At 33.5% G+C, this 21,994-nt stretch overlaps 2 protein-coding genes across 12 annotated transcripts in view; one reads left to right on the forward strand and one right to left on the reverse strand.

The window, feature by feature from the left end:
- Window positions 1-21,994, forward strand: part of CEP85L (centrosomal protein 85 like) — a 238,224-nt gene that overhangs the window by 142,086 nt on the left and 74,144 nt on the right. The gene's annotated exons all lie outside the window — the stretch shown is intronic.
- PLN (phospholamban) lies at window positions 1,940-14,661 on the reverse strand. Its single transcript, XM_003898254.4, has 2 exons — window positions 14,463-14,661; window positions 1,940-3,875 (listed from the first exon to the last, which is right to left on the reverse strand). The coding sequence occupies exon 2, from the start codon at window positions 3,776-3,778 to the stop codon at window positions 3,620-3,622; it is 159 nt and encodes a 52-aa protein (XP_003898303.1). The 5' UTR covers window positions 3,779-3,875; window positions 14,463-14,661; the 3' UTR covers window positions 1,940-3,619.

A 21,994-nucleotide genomic window follows, 5' to 3' on the forward strand; every position in this document is an offset into this window, starting at 1 on the left:
AATTTGGACCAAGCGTAGTAACTCACCCCTGTAATCCCAGCACTTTGGGAGGCTGATGGGGGGCAGATAGCTTGAGGATAGGAGTTTGGGACCAGCCTGGGCTAGTGAGACCCCATCTCTACAAAAAATAAAAAGAATTAGCCATATGTGGTGATGTGCCCCTATAGTGCCAGCTACTTGGGAACCAGGGTTGGAGAATCCCTTGCACCCCAAGAGTTCAAGGCTGCAGTGAGCAATGATCATGTGACTGCATTCCAGCATGCATGACAGAGTAACATCCTGTCTCTTGATTTAAAAAAAAAAAATGATAAAATGAGTTAAAGTAAAATTACTTTTTATCTAACACGAAATAATAATGAAAAAGTTTTATCTATAACTTGGGAGTGTTTAATGTATTCTGTTATGTCCTGTGAAAAGAAAGTTTTCTTATTTTCATTCTTTCTTATTTTTGTACTCTGTTCTTTTATTTTTTAACTGTTTGAGATAATTTATATATTCAAAAATGTGGACACCATGACCCTCCCTATATTAGGATATGACACATTCATTAGGTAGTTAAAAAGGACTTTTATATACATGTTTTAATGAATAAAATTAGTAATGTGTTTGACTTTTTTATCTGTCAAGTTTTCTATGTAATATTGGCATAAAATTCTGGACATTTTAAAGTGTGTTGTTACTTAGCAGAAGAACAGATCTTTTCTGAAAATTTGTTATAGCCCTACTTTGCAAGAAGACTCAAAAATAATCAAAAGATAAATAATGTCTGTGTAGTAGCAATTCATTATCTTATATAGGTCTGCCCTCTTGTGTGTCTGTACTTGTGCATCTTGATTTTGTTTTATTTGGGGAAAGTCACCAAAAAAACCCCTGTAAAATCAAAACTAAAATTAGAATTTTTTATCGGTAGTATCAGTTCTCAGTGTATTGTAGAGCAGCTTCACTGAGTTTTCAAGAACCTTCATTTTAATATAGTGATTCTGATTTGCATTAAACAAATACATATTCTTATCCAATTAAAATATAAAAGGTAACATTAAGCATTTTAAAATTGTTTTTAGTACCCTGTAAATTAAGATAAGAACTTTTTCTATAGTAGAACATATTTGAGCATTTAGTATATTAAATTTTAAAAATAAATTGTTTTCTTATATCTTATTCTTTACACTTTGTGATGAAGAATAATTATTTAAAGAGTTTATTCTACTTCATAATTTGAGTTATAGTATAGTATTCTGTAATCCTCACAGAATAAGATTTTAATTTCTATCAAAGAATGAAGAACAAAAAAATTAGTTATTTCTGTTTACTGAGAAAAAGATTGTAACGAACAATGTAATCAAAGGAGTATGACTAATCAGTTCAAATTTTCCACTTGTTTTTAAGACCAGTGCAGCTTATTATAGAACTTGAATACTTTTTGTGTTGGTAATTTACTAAAACCAGTGAAGTGAGTGTATCACCTGTTATTTATAAGCTTTTTACTTGTTATTAGGGATTTCCAGCTTGTAGATGAGGCGTCACTTAAGAAATCTCTGCCCTTCTGTTCTTCAGATATCCCTGAACCACACACTTTCCACTCCCCATCTCCAGTACCTCTCATGGGTTCAGAAAATTTAATGGTGTCTCCTTCACTATTGAGTTAGCAACACTTGTGTAAGAAACCAAGGTCAATATTGATGTTATATATTATTTTAGTAATCATGTTTTAGAAGATATGGTTAATTACACATTCTCTACTCTTTTAATAATAGTTATATTAGTAACATGTCTTCAACTGAAATTAAAATTGTTGGATTATGCAGTATAGGTGTGAACTATTTTAAACTTAATTTTAACCTTTAGTCAACTTAAATTACCAAAGTTTGGTGAACATATTTTCCGGCACTAAATTTTACTTCAGTTGTTTTATGAGTTATTGGAAGATGTTCTGAAATGATCAGAGGAGAAATTGAAAATTTATTCATCAAGAAAATAATTATAGGTAACATTGCTCCATCTATAATTAAGCTCAGTAGAGTGGCCTACGAAATAGATGCTTGCCATTTGGTTGATAGATGAAGAAAAATAGCTATCTCCTGTTACAGTTGACCCTTGAACAACAATGGCTTGAATAGTGAGGGTCCACTTATACATGAATATTCTTTTTCCCCACTCCCCACACCCCTAAGACAAGATTGCAAGACCAACCCCTGCTCTTCCTCCCCGTCTTTCTCCTTCTCTTCCTCCTCTCAACGTGAAGACAATGAGAATGACGACTTTTATGTTGACCCACTTCCATTTAATGAATAGTAAATATATTTTCTTTTTACAATGTTCTAAATAACGTTTTCTTTTCTCTAGCTTACTTTATTGTAGGAATACAGTGTATAATACATATAACATGCAAAATATGTGTTAATTTACTGTTTATGTTATCAGTAAGGTTTATGGTCAACAGTAGGCTATTAGGTAGTTAAGATTTTGCGGACCCATGGATTGTCAGCTCCCCTAACCCCCATATTCAAGCGTCAGCTATAGATGTAATAGATGGGCCAACAAGTTCATTTCAAAATATAATCTAAGAATTAGTTAATATTTAGAGAGAGAATTCATATTGTTATTTTTTTAAATACTTGAGATAATATATTTTTTTGTCACTGGAAATCTTGTATTATTTTCCTTGCCTGCATTGGATGTTAGGCTGGAATGGAAGACAACCTGTAAAATGAGTCTGAAGTCTTAAGGTTTCATGATTCCAAAGATACAGCGTGGTAAACTAGGTAACTCTAGGTCAGATAATTCACTACAGTGTCTTAAATGAAGATTAGATTCTATTCTGTTAGTATATTAGTGATGTGACTAATCTCACTGTTACATATTAACCCCCATTCTCATCTGTTGATCATATGTCTTAGAACAGATTTATGGTTTACCTACAGGTACTAGAATTCTGTGATTCTTTGAAAAAATTACTTAAGAGTAATTTTATTATGTAGGAGTATGGCCTTACTTTTCCATACTTGATTCTCATCAACTTTAAAAAATGTTAATGTGGCATAGCAAAAATGCAATTTCTGTTTAAGAATGTTACTACAAAGAGTTACTACAGAGTTCTTTATAATAAGATAACAGATGTGAGGAGTCAGTGGACTGTTTTGAATAATGACACTTCGTTTGTATTATTACTTTGATACTTGGTGAAGTCTTGAAAAATACTTAGTATTAAAGAAGCTTTTACAGTGTAATATAAGTTATATTCACCTCAAAAGAGTAAAGATAATGCTTTATATATGAAGTGAACTTGTTGGCAGTGCAGTTTCAAAACTAAACTCTTATTTCATCTTCAGAAAAGATTTGGGATACAAATTTGTGAGCCATGTTGAGGAAATCAACAGTTACATTTTATACACTTATTTTAAAGTTAATTTTTGAAAATAAAGCCCTTTTCATGTTTACAAGATCCAGCAGATGAATACATTTGCTAACAATAAGTTTTAGTCTTAATCTTGACCTTTTCACAAAGAAACTCTTCTACTCAGGAAGTGGTCTGTTTTACAGTATTGTTTTCCCGTCTGCATGGGATGACAGATTTTAAGCTGATGTGGCAAGTTGCAGATCTAGAGATTGTAGCAGAACTTCAGAGAAGCATCACGATGATACAGATCAGCAAGAGACATATTAAGATGAGACAGAAATTGATAAATAGATTCTGTAGATTTTGACGTGCTTGTTGAGGCATTTCAATGGTTGAGGCTCTTCTTATAGCTGAGCGAGTGAGGTATTGGACTTTCTCCATGATACCAGCAGGAGAGGAAGTCTGAAGTTTTAAGTGATTGAGAGAAAGATAAAAAGCTGGTAGCCAAATATGAGATAACTGTCTTCTTTTAGGTAGCCTGGAATGTAAAAATAATAAATGGATTAGAATAATATATGTAACCTATTATCAGGACAAAAAAATACAATTTTGTATTAATTCATCTTCCTCAGCACTATTGTTATTTATAACATCAAGTGTTTCTATAGTCTCTCTCTCTCTCTCTCTCTCTGTGTGTGTGTGTGTATGTGTGTGTGCATGTGTTTCCATGTGTCTCTCTTTCTCCTTTTTTGATGGGGCACACCATGACAGTCTCATTTGTGTTAGGAGTAGTAACTTCAGTCTTTGCCTTTTTCTCCCAAATTTACTACAAATATTGCAGTAATCCTCAGTGTCATCCATAAGTTCCTGGAAACCAAGACTTTATGCAAAACAACATATAACAAAACCATTTTTACCCTAGGCTGATTGATGTAAATAAGAGGTAAGTTCCTATAGCACATTTCTGGTCACAAGAACATCACCAATAAAGACCCCAAACACTTCTAATATTAAACGTTGAGAGAAATATGAATTATATGTACATTTAAGAAAGATTAATAAAAACCAGATAGGCCGGGTGCAGTGGCTCACGCCTGTAATCCCAGCACTTTGGGAGGCCAAGGCGGGCAGATCCCCTGAGGTCAGGAGTTTGAGACCAGCCTGGCCAACATGGTGAAACCCTGTCTCTACTAAAAATATAAAAATTAGCTAGGCTGGTGGCATGTGCCTGTAATCCTAGCTACTTGGGAGGATCGCTGGAGCCCAGGAGGCAGGGGTTGCAGTGAACCCAGATCATGCCACTGTACTCCAGCCTGGGTGACACAGCAAAACTCTGTCTCAAAAAAAAAAAAGCCAACAAAGATAATTACCCAGTATTTCATGAATCAGTGAGTAACAGTGGTTGTGATGGTCAATTAAAAACATGGAATCAATGTTTGAGAAATACAATGGGATCTCTGAATGCTTTTGTGCCATAGCATTTATTGTCATGCATTTGTATGATCACCCTAGACTTTACCAGTTTTTATTTGATAATAATTTGTATTCATCTGTTCATTCCTTTTTCAACCCTCTTATTCTGGTTTGGGGTGCTGGTGGCTGGAGCCAATCCCAGCAGTCAAGGAGGGAGGAACCCACCTTGGATAGGAGACCACTCCATCACAGGATACACTCATGTACGCACTCACACTCAACCCAGGACAACTTAAACACGCCAGTGAACCTAATGTGCACAGTTTTGGGATATGGGAGGAAACGAGAGTCCCACAGATATGGGGAGAACATTCAAGCTGCACACATACTTAAATGTTATAACAAAATGACATAGAAGGAAATGATGTTATTTGAGGACCTGCTGTATTTGGTTTAAGGTACAGCTCGTTTTGGGTTATTCTTTTGGGTAAAAGTTCTCACATATAGTTTCTTTAAATCTGTTACACTGTAGATGGAATTGGTTTGATCAGTTACTGTATTAATAGCTCCAGAGCCAATCTCATAAAAAGGAAATGCATACAACAAATTGTTCCCTGGATCTTGATTTTAATCCAAAATAAAATAGTGTTAAATGGGAAGTGTTTTACCAAAAATATGGATTCAAATTGTCATTCCTTTTTATGATTTTATAGCTTTATAGAATGTTATCTTAACTAACATTTTAATAAGATTTGATTTTAAGTACTGAAGACTATCAAGCTTGGAATGCATAGTAATTATTATTATCTCACCATCTACCACAGACATTTTCTATTTACAGACCTCTACTTAATAGCAGTAGTTTCCATCATGCCTTCTTTCAGAGATCCCACAAGCTATTGCTGCCTGTGGGGTCTATACTTTGATGATTAATAAAACAAATAAGAACTTACATGTTATTACAGAAAAATTATATATAGACTGAAAATTAACTGTATTAACTGTCCAGAGATAATGGTTATTAACACTTGGGGGACATTTTGTTTTCAATCGGGATACTTCTGCATCAATTTTGAAATAAGAAAAATAAAAAATGGAGTAAAAAAGTTATAATTAATTGCCAGACGTAGTGACTGTTAACATTTGTTGATATATTGTTGTTAATCAACATATTACTACCTTACCCCAACTGTCAGATTTTATTTTCTCCTAAGTCTTTTTATACATTTCATAAAAGCCTATCTCAACCTGTTAGCCCATTCCTGAGAGAGGAAAGTGCTGAAGGGAACAGAAGGAAGTACTGAAAGAATGGCAAAGGGGAAGGTAGGTATCAGGCCTGACCAGTTAGAACCCAGCATTTACTTTTACAGAGAAACCATATGGTTTATGGTGTTTAGATTCTGTAGTGTTCAGTAGTTCAACTTGGCTCTATTATGTTCTGAATTATATAGTAGACTGGGCCTTTTTTGGCTTGAGACTCTGTCCTCCTTCATAATATTGGTCTGTAGCAAGGAGTTCCAAAAAGCCAACTTCTATCAAATATTCTTTCCTTAAAGAAACCTGTATTTTTCTAGCATGTATTCTTCATTGTCTAAACGGTGGCTAACGGCTGTTATTTAGGTTGTCTGTAACAATTCTACTTAGAAAATAGCAGCTTATAAAAACAGAACTGCCATTTGACCCAACAATCCCGTTACTGGGTATATATCCAGAGGCATATAAATCTTTCTGCCATAAAAACATACACGTATGAATGTTCATTGCAGCACTATTCACAATAGCAAAGACATGAATCGGCCTAAGTGCCCATCAGTGACAGAGTGGAAATGTGGTCGTATACACCATGCAATACTGTGCAGCCATAAAAAAGAAGGAAATCATGTCTTCTGCGGGAACATGAATGAAGCTGGAGGTCATTATCCCTAGCAAACTAACACAGGAAAAGAAAACCAGATACCACATGTTCTCACTTTTAAGTGGGAGTGAGATGATAAGAACTTATGAACACAAAGAAGGAAACAACAGATGCTGGGGTCTGCTTGAGTGGGGAGGATGGGAGGAGGGAGAGGAGCAGAAAAGATAACTGTTGGGTACTGGGCTTAATACCGGAGTGATGAAATAATACATACAAACCCCCATGATGTGTGCTTACCTATGTAACAAACCGTCACACATACCCCCAAACTTAAAAGTTAAAAAAAAGGAAAACAGCAGCTTAAACTTGACATATATTTAATGATGTTTGTTTGAATTCTTCAGGTAAAATAGAAATAGATTTTCTTTCATTCTTTATTAAGATTCATCCTTTAAGTTGTTTCTGTTGATAGTTGATTATTATAGATCTAGTGGATTGGAGAATTATGGGAAGATTTTATTTATTTATTTATTTTTTTGAGACAGAGTCTCGTTCTGTTGCCCAGGCTGGAGTGAAGTGGCGTGATCTTGGCTCACTGCAAGCTCCACCTCCTGGGTTCACGCCATTCTCCTGCCTTAGCCTCCCAAGTAGCTGGGTCTACAGGTGCCTGCCACCATGGCTGGCTAATTTTTTTGTATTTTTAGTAGAAACTGGGTTTCACCGGGTTAGCCAGGATGGTCTCGATCTCCTGACCTTGTGATCGGCCCGCCTAGGCCTCCCAAAGTGCTGGGATTACAGGCGTGAGCCACTGCGCCTGGCCGAGTAGTCACCTTTTATGAAGATACATAGCATAATACAGATAAGAAAGGAATAATAATTAGCCTTGGTAATTCCTATTTGAATATATGGTTTTGTGAGGTTTTTGGGCTTAGCTGGTCTTAAAAGGTCAGAAATTTTAAAAATTACTTTGAGGCAAAACATGGGAAAGGAGGGAGTTGGCCAGGAGTTTATCATTAAGCATATATACAGGAGTCATCCCCTACCTTCACACTGATAAGTTGTACTTCAGTCACATGAAACATGTCACCTTTCCATAAATACTCCATTCGCTTTTGTGATTTTATTCTTTGCACATGTTGTTCTATCTCTGCCTGGAATGCGTCCTCCACCTTTTGATTCTCTGCCAGGCAAGCTTCAGTTGATTCTTAAGGTTCAGTTTAAATATCACTTCCTGATGAAACCTTTCATTAGTTATTAAGGTGGAATTGGTTGTCACCTCTACTGGTTTTTAATAGGGCTTTAGTGTTATCTATATGAGGATATCTATCAGATTATAGCACAATTTCAGTTTACATGTTGGTATCCCCAACTAGACTTGATAGTTTCCGAAGTAAAGAAACCATGTGTTCATTTAGTATCCTAGTACTTAGTGCATAATTGGTATGTTTCAATAAATCATTAAAGTTAAATAAGGGATTTTTATGACTAAAACTATTAGAAAATTGTAAATAAAAAATAATGCTGTGGGCAGGTCACGGTGGCTCACATCTATAATTCCAACACTTGGGAGGCCTAGGCGGGGGGAACGTTTGAGCCCAGGAGTTCAAGACCAGCTTGGGCAACATAATGAGACCCCATCTCATTTTTAATTAATTATTTTTATGAATGGATGAATGAACAACAGGGTCTTGCTCTGTACCCTGGCTAGAATGCAGTTGTGCAATCATGACTCACTGCACCTCAACTTCCCAGGCTCTAGTGATCTCCCTGCTTTAGCCTCCTGAGTAGCTGGAACCACAGATGGGCACCACCATGCCTGGCTAATTTTTGTATTTTTGGTAGAGACAGGGTTTCACTGCGCTGCCCAGGCTGGTCTCAAACTCCTGAGCTCAAGTAATTCCTGGGATTACAAGTGTGAATCACCATGCCTGGCCCTCATTTTTAATAATAAGTTTAAAAATTTTTAAAATAATGCCGTGATTGACAGATTAGTTCTAATAACAATTTGTTAGTTGAACATGTAAGCTCTAATATTCTCCTCAAGCCTCTTTCTATCACAGATGAGAAAAATGAGGCTTAGAGGATTCACCTAAATTAATGGTCACCTGATTAACATAATATTAACCTGAACTAGACTTTGTATAAATGGGTTTTTAGTATTTGTGAAATACAAAGATGTGCCCGAAAGAGATGAGCTCTCTGCTGTTTAAAGCACAATTAACATACTTTAAAGATGATCTTATAATCCTACAACAGCTAACTGTTATTGAAAAACAAGAGTTTGTTTCTGGAAACAAATTGGGTATAAAGGAGATGACCAAAAATAGTATCCTGTTTCTTGTCAGATTTAGAAATATGCTGTAATCCTAAAGTTATTTGTAACTGCTTTATAATTTTATGCCTAAACTGAAAACAAATCTGCTTTACATGCTAAAATGTTAATGATACACATTTAATTTATTGGGCTCAATTTTTTACAGTGGTATAATCTGAAATGTGTGGAATCCTAGTTCTATTGAATACCAACATTTGTATGATGATAATTAGGCCAGATTTTGTCCATAGAAGATGGGGTTTTCTGTCATATGTTGAGAATTGAAAACCTTTGTGTGGGAACAGCATAATCCTATTTTTAGAGTTGTCTGTGACCTTTACTACATTATAATTCATGGTTGTCAGATGTTTATCATTCTCTTCTCTGCACTGACAACCACCATATGAGTTTCCTTTTTTTTTTTTTTAAATAAATTTCTTAACAGCCAAGCTGTTTAATAATTTTTGATGGAAAGCATAGAAAAATAGTTTAGTTTTATTTTCATGTTATCTGATCTTTTTAGAGCATTCTATTAGTCTAATCATAAATAGTTCTAGGATTTTCTGAACTTGTGTCTGGCCTAACAACCATGGAAACTGAAGTTACTCTCCATCCTCTTATTAAAAGAATGACTATATATATATATATACACACATACACACATATAAATTGGTTGTTTTGACAAAAGAGTGATATTCACTTATAGATGAATTTTAAAATCAATTTATCTTGTAGGCCCTAGAATCAAGAGTATTAAAAACATGAAAGGTGCTTGTTAGGAGTTTGGGTGTAGAAATGCCAGACTCCTGTCTCTTGAGTTGCATGTCAGAGGCAGAAAAGTATCCACAGAGTATCTTATGTCTGTGGATCCATGATTACTGTACTTTTTAGGAGAATGAGAAGAATAAAAATAAAGAATTCTTTACTATTCTTTGTGGGTTTTATAAATCCTTTGATTGTTTTCTTTTCCTCAAGAAAAGTGACACCGGAAATTTAAAAAAACAATCAAGTTCAAGATAGTATGGTTTTTTGTTTTTGTTTTTTTTTAGGTGGAAGAAGGAAATAGAAAAGCCATTAGGCAACTCTAATCTTTTGACTAATGTTGTATACCATGTTAGGCAGCATGTTTGGTGGAAGGTACTGTATATCAACTCCTTCAAGAGTCCTTACTTTGTCTGCAGTGAGTCCTGTTTTAGCAATATAATATCAAATGCATTCTTGTGCGGAAGGAACCTCAACAGTCTTCTGAAAACTTTTGGTGGTCTGCTTTATGACTTGCTAGACAATTGATGCTTTAATGATGTTGTATATGCTGAGCATTAATCCCCACCTATACTTTAAGCATGTTCAGTGCTTGCGGAACTTCTCAAACTTCAGCATTTTTGGTGATATGCCTTTTGCTGAAATAATAAATTCCTGGGATTCTTTATATTTGTAGAATTTAGAATTTTGCTTTTCTCCTTTTATTTTTGTTTATTCTTTTAGTAAACATGGGAGTATTGAAGCAATACTTTATTAAATTGAATTCAAGTAATATCTAAGGCTACAGTCTGATATACTCTAGGATGTTTTTTCCATCTGTTTGGTTTAGAAGATTAGAATTTTCTATAGATTGAATTTGAATGAACAGGGCTTGTCTATATTTGGATTATTTGGAATTTTATTTTATTTTTCTATTACTTTCTGACATTTCCACAGGTAAACGATAAGTGAACGTGTATACACCCTTTTTTGGACTTGTGGTAATAAATTAGGGCAGTTCATCATTAGATTTATGATGAATCTGTTGGCTTACAAAAGTTCACTCCAGTGGAGTCATTTTCCTTTTGAGATTGCCTAATACTAAACTTGGACATTCTGTTTGAAGTTACTTTGTGGTAGCAACATTCCAGAGCTTTGTTGGTCCAGACTGGCTGTTTGAAAGAATCTTCAAACTGCTTCTGTCTGGTTATGAAAATAATTGTATATGCATAAAAATCAATATATTCTCACTCCTAAATTGACCCGTAATGAAGTGCTCCTCATGTTAAGTCTTGAGGAGAATTCATTAAACAACAGCACAGAGAGATTTTTCTCTCTGAAATTGACAATTTAGCTTATTGCTATTGCTACATTGTCTGTAGGTTTGCCTTCATTATTGTTTTTTAAATACTGAAACAATGCTTTACAAGTTTATTTACAAGTAAAATACTCTTCTTAACCCTGTAGGAGTTGGAACTTCAGAATCTTTTTGGGGGGAAGAGAATATGGGGGGGTAGTATTGAGAAAGGCTTAAGGAGAAATGAATGTCACTTAATAAATGTACCCCCTATTAATGTGAGTGTATTGGTCAACCTTTTTTTTGCGGGGGGAGCGGGGGATGGGGGTTGAAAACTAAAGATGGAGTACCTTTTCAAAGGCACTAGAGGTCCTCAGTTGACTATGAGTATGCTGTACATCCAGGCTTCATTTTCATGTGTTTATTTGGTAACACATGCTTCAGAATTATTCTGGGTAAGAACTTTGATGTGCTATTTCTGCAAATATACAAAGAGACTACATCTTATCTAATTTATGCCACTGTAATTTAGAAGGATTATTTTCTTGATTTTTCTACCTTTAGGTTTACTTTGCTAATACGATCATTTCTTTGTTAATTCACAGTTTTGATGAAAGTTAGGGATTTTTGTAGCAAATAACAAAGCAAGATTGATTAAACATGTCAAAACAAATAGTTTTGGATATATAAAATGGTAGAGTATGGGGAGGGGGGAATTCAGAAATAAAACTGAGGAATGCTGAGGACTGAGGATTTAATAGGGAACCTAGAATAAAGTATCGAAATGTGGTTTTTGTGAAAGTTTTGAGGAGATATTAACTTGGATTTTAGGTATCAGATGAATTGAAGGCATGAGTATTTTAGCAATGAAACAAATAAAAGGAAACTTTGATTGATTGGGGTATGTTATGGTTTTTTGAAGTCTGTGCAGTTAGTTTGAATTTTGTCTAACTGCAGTTAGTTATTTTGCTTAATAACTAAGGACATCTGTAATGTTCGTATATTTCTGGTTTTGAAAATGATCAGTAGAATATAATTTAGGCTATTAAGAATGTAATGCCTGATGTATAAATTGAATTTAAGTGAAATGGAATGGTTTTAAATTAAAATAGAAGTTTGTATTCTCTGAATTTGCCTTTTAGAGTATCATTTACAGTGTTTGGGGGCTTTCAAATTTGGTTTATCAGTGTCATGATTTACTTCAAGCCATACTGGTCAATATATAAAGGATGTGCATGTGGCTTAGTGACAAAACCTAAACTTCTGCTAAGGTTTCCCTGTTTTCTTAGTTATGTGATCTTGGGCAGTTCACCTTTTTGCATCATTCCTAAATTGTAGAATAGGGATGCAGTATCAAATATATAATTAAGAGGACCAAATAAAATATTTGTGTACACCAGTACATTAGGAAATTGTTCTTTAAGAAGAAGTTTTAATTGGCCCTCCTCATTTCTGGGATTGGTAATATATTGTCTAATTTAGAGAGGTAACTAGACTTTAAATTTGTTTTTAAATTAAAAATTTAATATATTACATAATTTAGTATTACATGTGTAATTAGTACATTAAAACATTAAAATACATTAAAATTTTCTGAAACCATTGTGTTTATGCAATATTTTCTTATTGTTTCTTAGTCTCGCTAATTAAAGATATGATTATATACCCAAATGCGATTATTTTCCTTTATGCCTACTAAAATACAAATAAAATAGATTTGATATTTGATTTTGGGAAATGATAGTGCTGTCACGCCTTTTAGTAAAGCATGTACTCTGACTCTTTCATGTGTTTATAAAACTTAACACTTCTTAATTTAAACATTTTATATTTTTCCCATTTATTTCATCTAACACTTTTTTAAGCACTTACTTTTAAACCACATGTCTTCATAAACAAAGACAATACTTAACTGGCAACTTAAGGTATAGATGAACTAGTTGGGACATAACGTATGGTACTACCACATTATGTTTGAAATTTTAACGGTCTCTGTAACTGGAATTTCTATTAACTGAGACATACTAGTGAGCTAAGGGTAACTTTAATAGAATTTCTGCTCTCTCCAGAGGTTGTGTACTTTTTAGAGCAATATGTGATAAAGCGAAATTCTGATACAATAAAATAACTCATGAACACCCAATTTGAAGTGTGAGAATGTAATTTGATATTTGAATAAAAATGCACAAATAAGCATATAAGACACCTACACTGAATGAGTTTTGTGTAATAGCAAAGGAAAATTATGAGTATAGAGATATGGAGATGCAATTAGGATACCTCAATGGTAGACAAAAATTATGTTTTTGTATGTCTTAAGGAAAACCGCTTACAGAATTACAAAGTTCGTATTTGTAGTGAGCAAGAGAGTTAACATTTGTCATGGGAATTGAGAATTTTAGAGGTAAATTTTAACATATATATAAAATATGAAAGTTAAAATAAATAAAATATATGTAATTTTCTGTAAGCCCTGACAGAGATCTGAGAATGAGGAAACGTTTCATTTACTAAATTGAGGATTGTAACTTAAAGAATAGGGTAGAATTCAAACGGAAGTCATAAAATTGATTGTGGCATCTCCATTCCTGGCATTTATTTTATTTTCTCCTTTCTTTCTAAATCTCAGAGAGGAAATGGAGTAACACTGGAGGATAATAACTTGACAAAATTATAGGCATTAATAGGCAGAAATCCATTTAATCAAATTTGTGTGAAAATAAGATACTTAAGAATATTCATGTGTCAAAATAAGTAGTTAAAGTGTCTATTCTCTAACAGATTTTTATGTGTTTGTGAAAAGTGTTTTAAAATTTCTAAACTTCTTTATGATACAATATTGAATTTAATATCAGTAACTCAATTTATTAACAGCATGGAATTTTTAGAAATGTTTCTTAAAAGGTGACTGGACTTTAGAGGGGAAACATCCTCAAGGGCACTTTAAAAGTAGCTTGTATTATATATTCTTAAGCCCCATTTCATTATTATTCACTGTATGAAATTATGATAATATTGCAATAGGCATGCTGATAATGTGCATGTTTGTAGTCAAATGACTATTCATATTAGTTCAAATGTAAATAACTCAGTTCTGCACTGTTTCTCAGCAGAGCAATAAATAACAAAATTAAGTCATTGTTTTTGTGTGGAGAAATTAACCACTGCTGCCAAATATGGTAACATAATTGGAAGATTTTTTTAATTGGCAGAAATTCACATTTGAAAAGCAAAATAAAAGTGAAAGTTAAATTAAAATGACAAACAAATAACCAGGATCAAAGATGAATATGACCTTTTTCATTTCAAAGTTGTCTCATTTTTACTGTCACTAAATGGATAAGCATTTATAAATTTAAGCACTTTGTCATGTCATTTTATTGCTTAAGTTTGAACTGATATTAATAAAATTAACTTATTTTAAAAGTTCAGATTATAGAAATTATAGGAATTAAAGAATTACAGAAAGTAAGAATTACCAAAGTCAGTGAAATCTGTTTCTTACCTTGGCTGCTGTGATCATCACAATATAGAGTATTGTGTTGTATGAAGTCTTATGGGTGTTTAGCTGGGGAGTTTTCTGACTCTGTCACCCGGTTTATGGGAACAGTTGCAGTAGGTGGAGGAGAAAAAGTGTTCTAGGGAGGTCTTATGATGTCACATAGGAATTCTGAAGTTTCGATTGGTTAGCCATAGTCTTAGTCTCAGCACAACCAAACTTTAGAACTTCTTACTTTAGGTATGGAAAAGTCATTAACACTTTGTGCTTCATCTTTTGTTTCTAATTTAAAACAGTATATGGCAGATAAATGAAAAAAAAAAAAAGTAAATTTGAGGTGGTAGAAAGCTTTTGTTAAAGATTCGTGCATCTTCAGGCTTAGAGATAATTGAATATTAATGGTGAAGATGTTGAAGAGCCAAAATAGTTACTACAGGAATTTTAATTATGAGAAAAATAAACACAAGTATAAGCAAAACAACTTTCATTGAATTCTTGCTGCTGTTGCTTTAATACCACGTCTTCATAATGTTAGCTTTCAACAAGACAATAGTGAAATATTTTTACACAATCAAATTTTATACCTATTTTCTTATTTTGTTGTGTGTATGGGAGAAGGAGTGTGTATGAGGAAATCAGGCTAGTAACTGCTTTTTGTTTTAAAAAAATGATTTTTATCTTACAGTTAAAGAACTAATAAATGTATTTAATTCATTTGTGTTTTCTTCAATTAGCAGTTTAACAATATATTTGTGAATGGTAATTCTTATATTTAAACTGATACATATAATCCCCCCCAAAATAACAATATGCTACTTTTAAGTATTTAAGATTTTTTTAAACAGTTGCATTAAATTGTTACACAATCTTCATACATTTTTTATAAACAGATACAGTATTAAGGGCAACTTTATAGCAAAAAAGAAATAATTACAGATTCCAAATCAGTTACATATCAGTTAATGAGGCTTTATAGGTTTGATGTGTTGAAATTTAAGTTTTGTAATGTTTTTAAAAGGATGTGCCTCATTTAATCTAGCAGGTGCTTTCCTGAATATTACTATACAAATGAGATACTAGTAAGTGAGGATATTTTGAACTTCCTAGAACAGTTTATCTTACAGTAGAAATGGGGAAATAATTTTTTTGTAAAGCCGGGCATCATTCTCTTCTGTTTATCTAATTTGTTGTCTTACATGTTAAATTTACTTAAGTCACCACACTTGAAAATATTAATTCTAAAATCTCTTCTTTAATTTTAGAGGAGGTACTTGTAATCTTTAATTTTTTAAATGCTTATGACAGAGTGAACTTAGCCCACTTCACTTTCTTATGGGTAACTAAAATGTGTAGCAGCAGCTGCTTATGTGCCCTTAAATGGAGATGATCTTGGCTTCTTCCAAAGAAAGAAAATCCATCTCTAGAGCAAATCATTTGTTATTTAAAGAATCAGCTTAAAACTAAGTGAAAAATAATATTTTAGCAAAGATACTCTGTGAACATTGCCAAGGGAAAATTTACAACTTAAAACCCAAGTTAAGGAAATCACATGAATAATGTTTGTTACTTTTCTTAGTGCTACAACCATTTTTCTTTCAATCCTTACATAATGAGGATCTCTCAGTACCATCAGTTACCAATGATGATTGATAATATAAAACCTAGAAACCTAAAGAGGTTTACAGTAATTTGTCAGAGATAACCAACCACTAAAGAACAGACTGAGGATTCAAATCCAGATCTGTTTATAATTCCTAATCTATTGGCATATTGTGGGAAAAAATTATAATTTGAATATAGCTTTCATTAGAGTAGCCTATAGTAACTGAGAAATTTTTGAGATGAAAATAGGTGCATTCTTGAGCACTGTTAATAGTTTTAGAAAGTCTGCTTTAAGTTTGTCTACCAGTTATACATTCATTTGAAATTTAGGTGATAGATCATTGTTCTAAGAACTTCTCATTCTAAGAAAATGGAATTAGTAATACTTAATTGGATAAACCAAGAAGCTGCCATAGATTGAATAAAATATGCCCTAGTTACCACGAGTTTACAAGTTTACTTAAAAAATATACATAGGCATATATACACCTTAGAAGGATACTAACAACTGTGTGTGACATAGTTGGAAAATGGATTCAAAAAAATTAACTTTTATATTGGTATAAGAGTGGGGAGTTTTTGTGTTTACCTTTTTCCTTTGGGTTAGCTAGTGAAGATGACGATGATGGTGATCCCACGTGGAACTCTAGGAAGTATTATATTTTCATTTTAACTAAACATTGTTTTTATTGCCCAAACAGAAAGTTGTTTAATAAAAGTATTAATGAGTTATAGTGTTATCAGTAGACTGTTCCTCAATGATTCCTCAACTAGAGGCTGGAAATTTTTTTTGAGGTGCTTTGTCGCAATCTTCATTTGGAGTCACACTATAGTTTGAATGTATTTTTGGTCACATGACTTTATACAAATAACTTCCTTAAGCAGCTTAATCTGTGCAGTAGTATTTGTGATGGTTTAATGACACGAAGTGTACATAGTGATTATCAGAGATCCTGCAACAGTGTTCATTTAGTGTTAGTACTTATTTTCTTTTTTCCTTTAGAAGGTGGATTCTTAAGGATAAAGTGTCTTTGAACTTGGATGGGAAAATAATTACAAATTTATTTTTACTAAGCTCTAAATGGAATTTAGTATTTCCTCAGTTTTAACTGAATCCTGGGTTCATGTCTTTACTTTTGTTTTTATATGGTTTTGTAGCATTTTAAATGTATTCCTCAAAAGTATTACTAATTTTTTTTTTTTTGAGGCAAAGTCTCACTCTGTCACTCAGCCTAGAGTGAATGGTGTGATCTCGGCTCACTGCAACCTCCGCCTCTCGGGTTCAAGCGATTCTCCTGCCACACCCTACCAAGTAGCTGAGACTATAGGCATGTGCCACCGTACCCTGCTAATTTTTGTATTTTTAGTAGAGATGGGGTTTCACCATATTGCCCAGGCTGGTCTCAAACTCCTGACCTCATGATCTGCCCGCCTCAGCCTCCCAAAGTGCTGGGATTACAGGTGTGAGCCACCGCACCCGGCTGTGTTACTTTTTGTAAAGGACACTGTGACGTATGTAGTAATCTTTTACGTTGAGTATTTAAACTCCAGTCTGTGGTGTATCTGGAGGGTAAAGAAGCTTCAAGATAGAACAGTTTTTTGGAAATTTTTGACCAGAACTTAATTTAAGTGATGACTAAATTAAAGCATTTTAATATTTAGACAGATATACAGTAAAATGCAAGCTTCAAATCAATTTTTGTGTTGTCCACAATACATCAAAGATAAGGAGTTTTTTTAGATTAGATCTCCTAGACACCCAGGAGGAAGATTTTATCTAGCTCTTGAGGGTACTTGAGGGCTTGATAATTACCATCTTAAATTTTTAAGCTACCTAGGGGGAAGGACTGGTTCAAAAAACATCTAAGCAAAACTGCGAATGAGAATAGTGGTCTGAGATTGAGAGGATGGAAATTCTCTTCCTAGGGCAATAGGGAGGAGGAAATAAGATTTACTCATTAACTGGGGTGGGGAGCTGTGAATACAACCCAATGATAAAGTAACCTATAAAGCTTAGGGGTCATTTTGGGGAGCTAGTTTCACTTTTCACTTGATTTGCCAGATAATCTGGAGACCCAAACATTTTATTTTTTCATAAATATCTGAATTCTGGACAAATTCTCTTTCCTTATCTTGATGAGGGGTGGAGAAGAGAGTCAAGAGAGGCCAGATGGATTAAGAAAAGGACTCATATAGGTCTACATAATTTTTGGAAAGTTATTAAACATTCTAAGTGATAGAAATGCTATAGCATGCTACGTGGCTTCAAGGAAATTGTTGTTTATCAGTATACAAGTAATATGGAAATGAAAATTTAACATGTGGAAGGTAACCACTAGTGCAAGATAACACCAGGAGAAAAAGAAATTCCCAATTGAGAGTCAAATGAGCACGTGTAATAATAAGCAGTATGACTTCTAAGAGAAGTGTATGTTTTGTACAAAGGAAACAGAACCAAAGCCAAAAATAACAAAGGGAAACACATACATCACAAAACAAATTTAACAACAAAAACCAACCCTTAGGTCTCCAGATACTTGCTTCAAAATTCTATCGAGTCCAGATCATGATGCTGTTACATTGTTAAGAAGGTTCCAGTTCAATTTAATGGTTGTAGTGTTTCTCCAGACACATTAAATTTCTTATCTTTGTGGTTGATATCTCAGCCCTTTGAGCTCCTCACATTCGCAAACTTTGTGGTGGCACCATCACTGATTTTGATACAAAATTGAAATTGGAGGCTCATACCTTTTCTGGGTTTTACCAGACTCCCCATTCACTTAGAAACCAAATGCAAATTGTGAAATACAAGTCTTTGTTCTCATAGCCTGACCAACTGTCCTCTTAACTTTGATAGAGGTTTATTAACTAGTTTTTCTACCCTCCGTCATGACCCTGTCCTACTCAGTTTTTACTCTGATATCCAAGTGCACATCTGATTGTCATTCATACGCTAAGAACATTTCATTGATTTCTCTTTCAAGATGAAAAACCCACTCTTTACAGAACTACAAAAAAAAACTCTTTCCTGATCTGTCCATTGCCATGTATGCCTCCCATAACGATTTGACAACTCTGCCATTATATGTTATTTCTTCTATCTGAAATATTTTCCTTACTGTCTTGTTCTTACGGAACTCCTTCATTATTCAGAATTAGGTGGGGAGAAGCCCTGTTTTGCTTGTTCTTAATTTCTAATTATATAAGTAATAAGTGAATATCTCTTATAATTCAGAAAAGTCAGATAAATCTGAAGTCGGAGGGGGACTTTCTATATTACATAGGTATATTTATTTTCTTTGTCATAAACTTCATGAATAGAGACTGATTTATTTTTTCTAAGCTCTACACACTGCTTATCCCTTAGAAGGCTCAATAAGATATTTTTATAGTTAACGAATATTTAGAATATTGTTTTTCCATTACAAGTGAACTCATAAAAAGGGTAAGTTGAAAGAAGAGAGAATAAAGGCCCTCAGAAACTTACATAAACTAATTTTCTTTGTCCCTAATGATTGCCTCTGAAAATATTTTTCTAATATTTTCACTTAATTCTTTAACTTGTTCACACTTTGACATGTGTGTAACATCAAAAAACAAAATTTCAACAAATTGAGTCTAATTATCTAATTGGCTTTGATTAATGATTCATGAATTGGGCAGTATCTCTATCATAGGCCATCAGATGAGCTAAGTGGAGGAGGTGGGCTTTCTAGGCAGAAAGAGGCTAAAGAAAGAAGGAACAAAAAGTGAATTGGTTATTATAAGTTACTTATAAGGTTAAAACAGACTTCTTTATCATGCTAATTCAGGTAAACTGGGCCCTTTCTGATTGGTTGCTGTGAATATCCTGTTGTTTTTGGAAAACTTGCTGATGTTGAAGTTCAGTTTGATTATGTGGCCCCCAGCAGGAGTGGCTCCATTCTTGTTTGGTCTGGTCTGTTAAGACTGAGTTCAAAACAAACCAGAGTGACTCCATTCTGGTTTTGTGTGGGCAATTAAGGCTCAGTCCAAAACAATGGCTTTCCATAGTTTTGTTTAACCATAAGAGATTTCTGGAGTGGTTGTAGGTTGGTCAAGGAATATTAATAAGGAGTTGAATTGGAACTGTCATTCTCATTTTTTTGTCCTCTCTCACTATCTTACTCTATGATTTTCAGAAAATAAATCTTTCTGTACTATAGTTTTCTCATAAATAAATGGATGGCAGATTGAATTAATTTCTAAAGTCTCTTTGAAGCCTAAATGTTCTGATTATACTAAACTAGCTTGAAAAATGTTATTTTTAAAGTAGCTATTAATGTTAGCTGATTTTGTTAAAATAATTAAACATGTACATTTCACAAAAAGTCACTTTTTAATTCATTTCTTTAGTTAAACTACTGGTTTACTGGTTGTCAGGCACTTTGTTAGGTAAGGAATGCAGTTAAAAAAAAAGTCCTTGTTTTCAGGCATGTTAACTTTCAAAAACTCTATTAAAAAACCCGAAAACATCACCTGTTCATTGAAGAATAATTTTAAATATGTTTGGGTATTTTTATGTGCTATTTATTAAAAATATATGTTACAAATTTTAATGACTTACTTTTACTATGTAAATGTGAGTTTGGCGTATAAATACACCATAATTTGTGATTATCTTTTTGCATATCAGGGGATATAATTTTTGCCATTATAAACCTTAAAAAACAACACTATGATTACCATCTATGTAAATAAATCTGATAAATTCTCATTCTTCTTCTGTTGGTTCTGTAAGCTTGTTATTCCTAAACATTAGTGCATGTAAGGGTGATCAGGCTCATGAATGAATTTGATTTGTATTTGAAATGTAATAATTTTTGAGATTCGGTCAGTTACATTTCTTTATAATTAGAGAAACTTCTTTGAGAAAATGAGCTAAAAATACACATTTTTGGGGTGAGAATTAAACTCTGAATTAGTAAACATCCTGAGTGACATGACTGTACCAACTAAGCAACTAAAGAAATTGCACTTTTAGTTTAGATCAAGTGGCTTTTTGATCAGTGCTCCTGCTGTAAGGATGAAGGGAGGTAATCCTACCTTAATGTAGATCTGAGCTTTTATTTAGACTTTGATAATATCAACATTTAAGATAGGTTCTTGATTGCTTCAGGTGAGAACCTCTAAAACATAATGGCTTCTATGCTTCAGTTACACAGCCTTCTTTAAGTTTGTAGAGTAAAATTACAACTGACCCTTGATTTTTCAGCATAGATACATTCTTGAGAAGGTTATGAAAATAGATTTTGATATGTGGAATTCATATTTACTTTATAAAGCAAAAGATGTAAAAATGTCCCAGTGGAAATAAACCCAACTTCCTAATATGTAAGCATTGTAACTTTTTGCCAGCAACTTAATTGAGCTGAGAGTTGTACATGGTTTTGCTATATTTCAGGAAAACTGTACTTCATCCTTAACTCATCTCCAAATTAAAAGCTTGCATAGCATAGCAAAAGGACATGAACATCTCATCATCTGCTGATTTAATTTGCTCTTGAGTTGGTCAAAGATGATGAGTGGGCTCCAGGACCAACATTAGGATCAAGAGGATGCCTTCGGCAAAGTCATTTATAAGGCTGCCCTGTTAATGTATTCTTTTCTCAATGGACTTATTGCTTAATTGAGGATACTGTGGAAATCTGAAAAGTTGATTGTTGACTCCAGTATTAATACATTGATTTTTTTCCCCTTAGCTAACTTGAAAAAATAAAATAACCCAAAATTCAGTATTTGGATAAGTATGAGTCCATATAATGAATGTTAGACAATAAAAATATGCTCTTGAAACTTCACACTTCCAAAATAGAACAGAGTATGGCCATTGAAGACTGTCTTTCAAATTTATGTCTATATTGTAGCAAACTAAAATTAGTTGTGCAGATTAGTCGAAGTTTCCTAGGTCTGACTGA

The sequence above is a fragment of the Papio anubis genome, chromosome 6, assembly GCF_008728515.1.
Source record: "Papio anubis isolate 15944 chromosome 6, Panubis1.0, whole genome shotgun sequence".
Classification (NCBI taxonomy): domain Eukaryota; kingdom Metazoa; phylum Chordata; class Mammalia; order Primates; family Cercopithecidae; genus Papio; species Papio anubis.

Bases quoted from the DNA above. Each gene is read 5' to 3' on its own strand.
- PLN (XM_003898254.4), bottom strand. From the start codon at position 3,778: ATGGAGAAAGTCCAATACCTCACTCGCTCAGCTATAAGAAGAGCCTCA.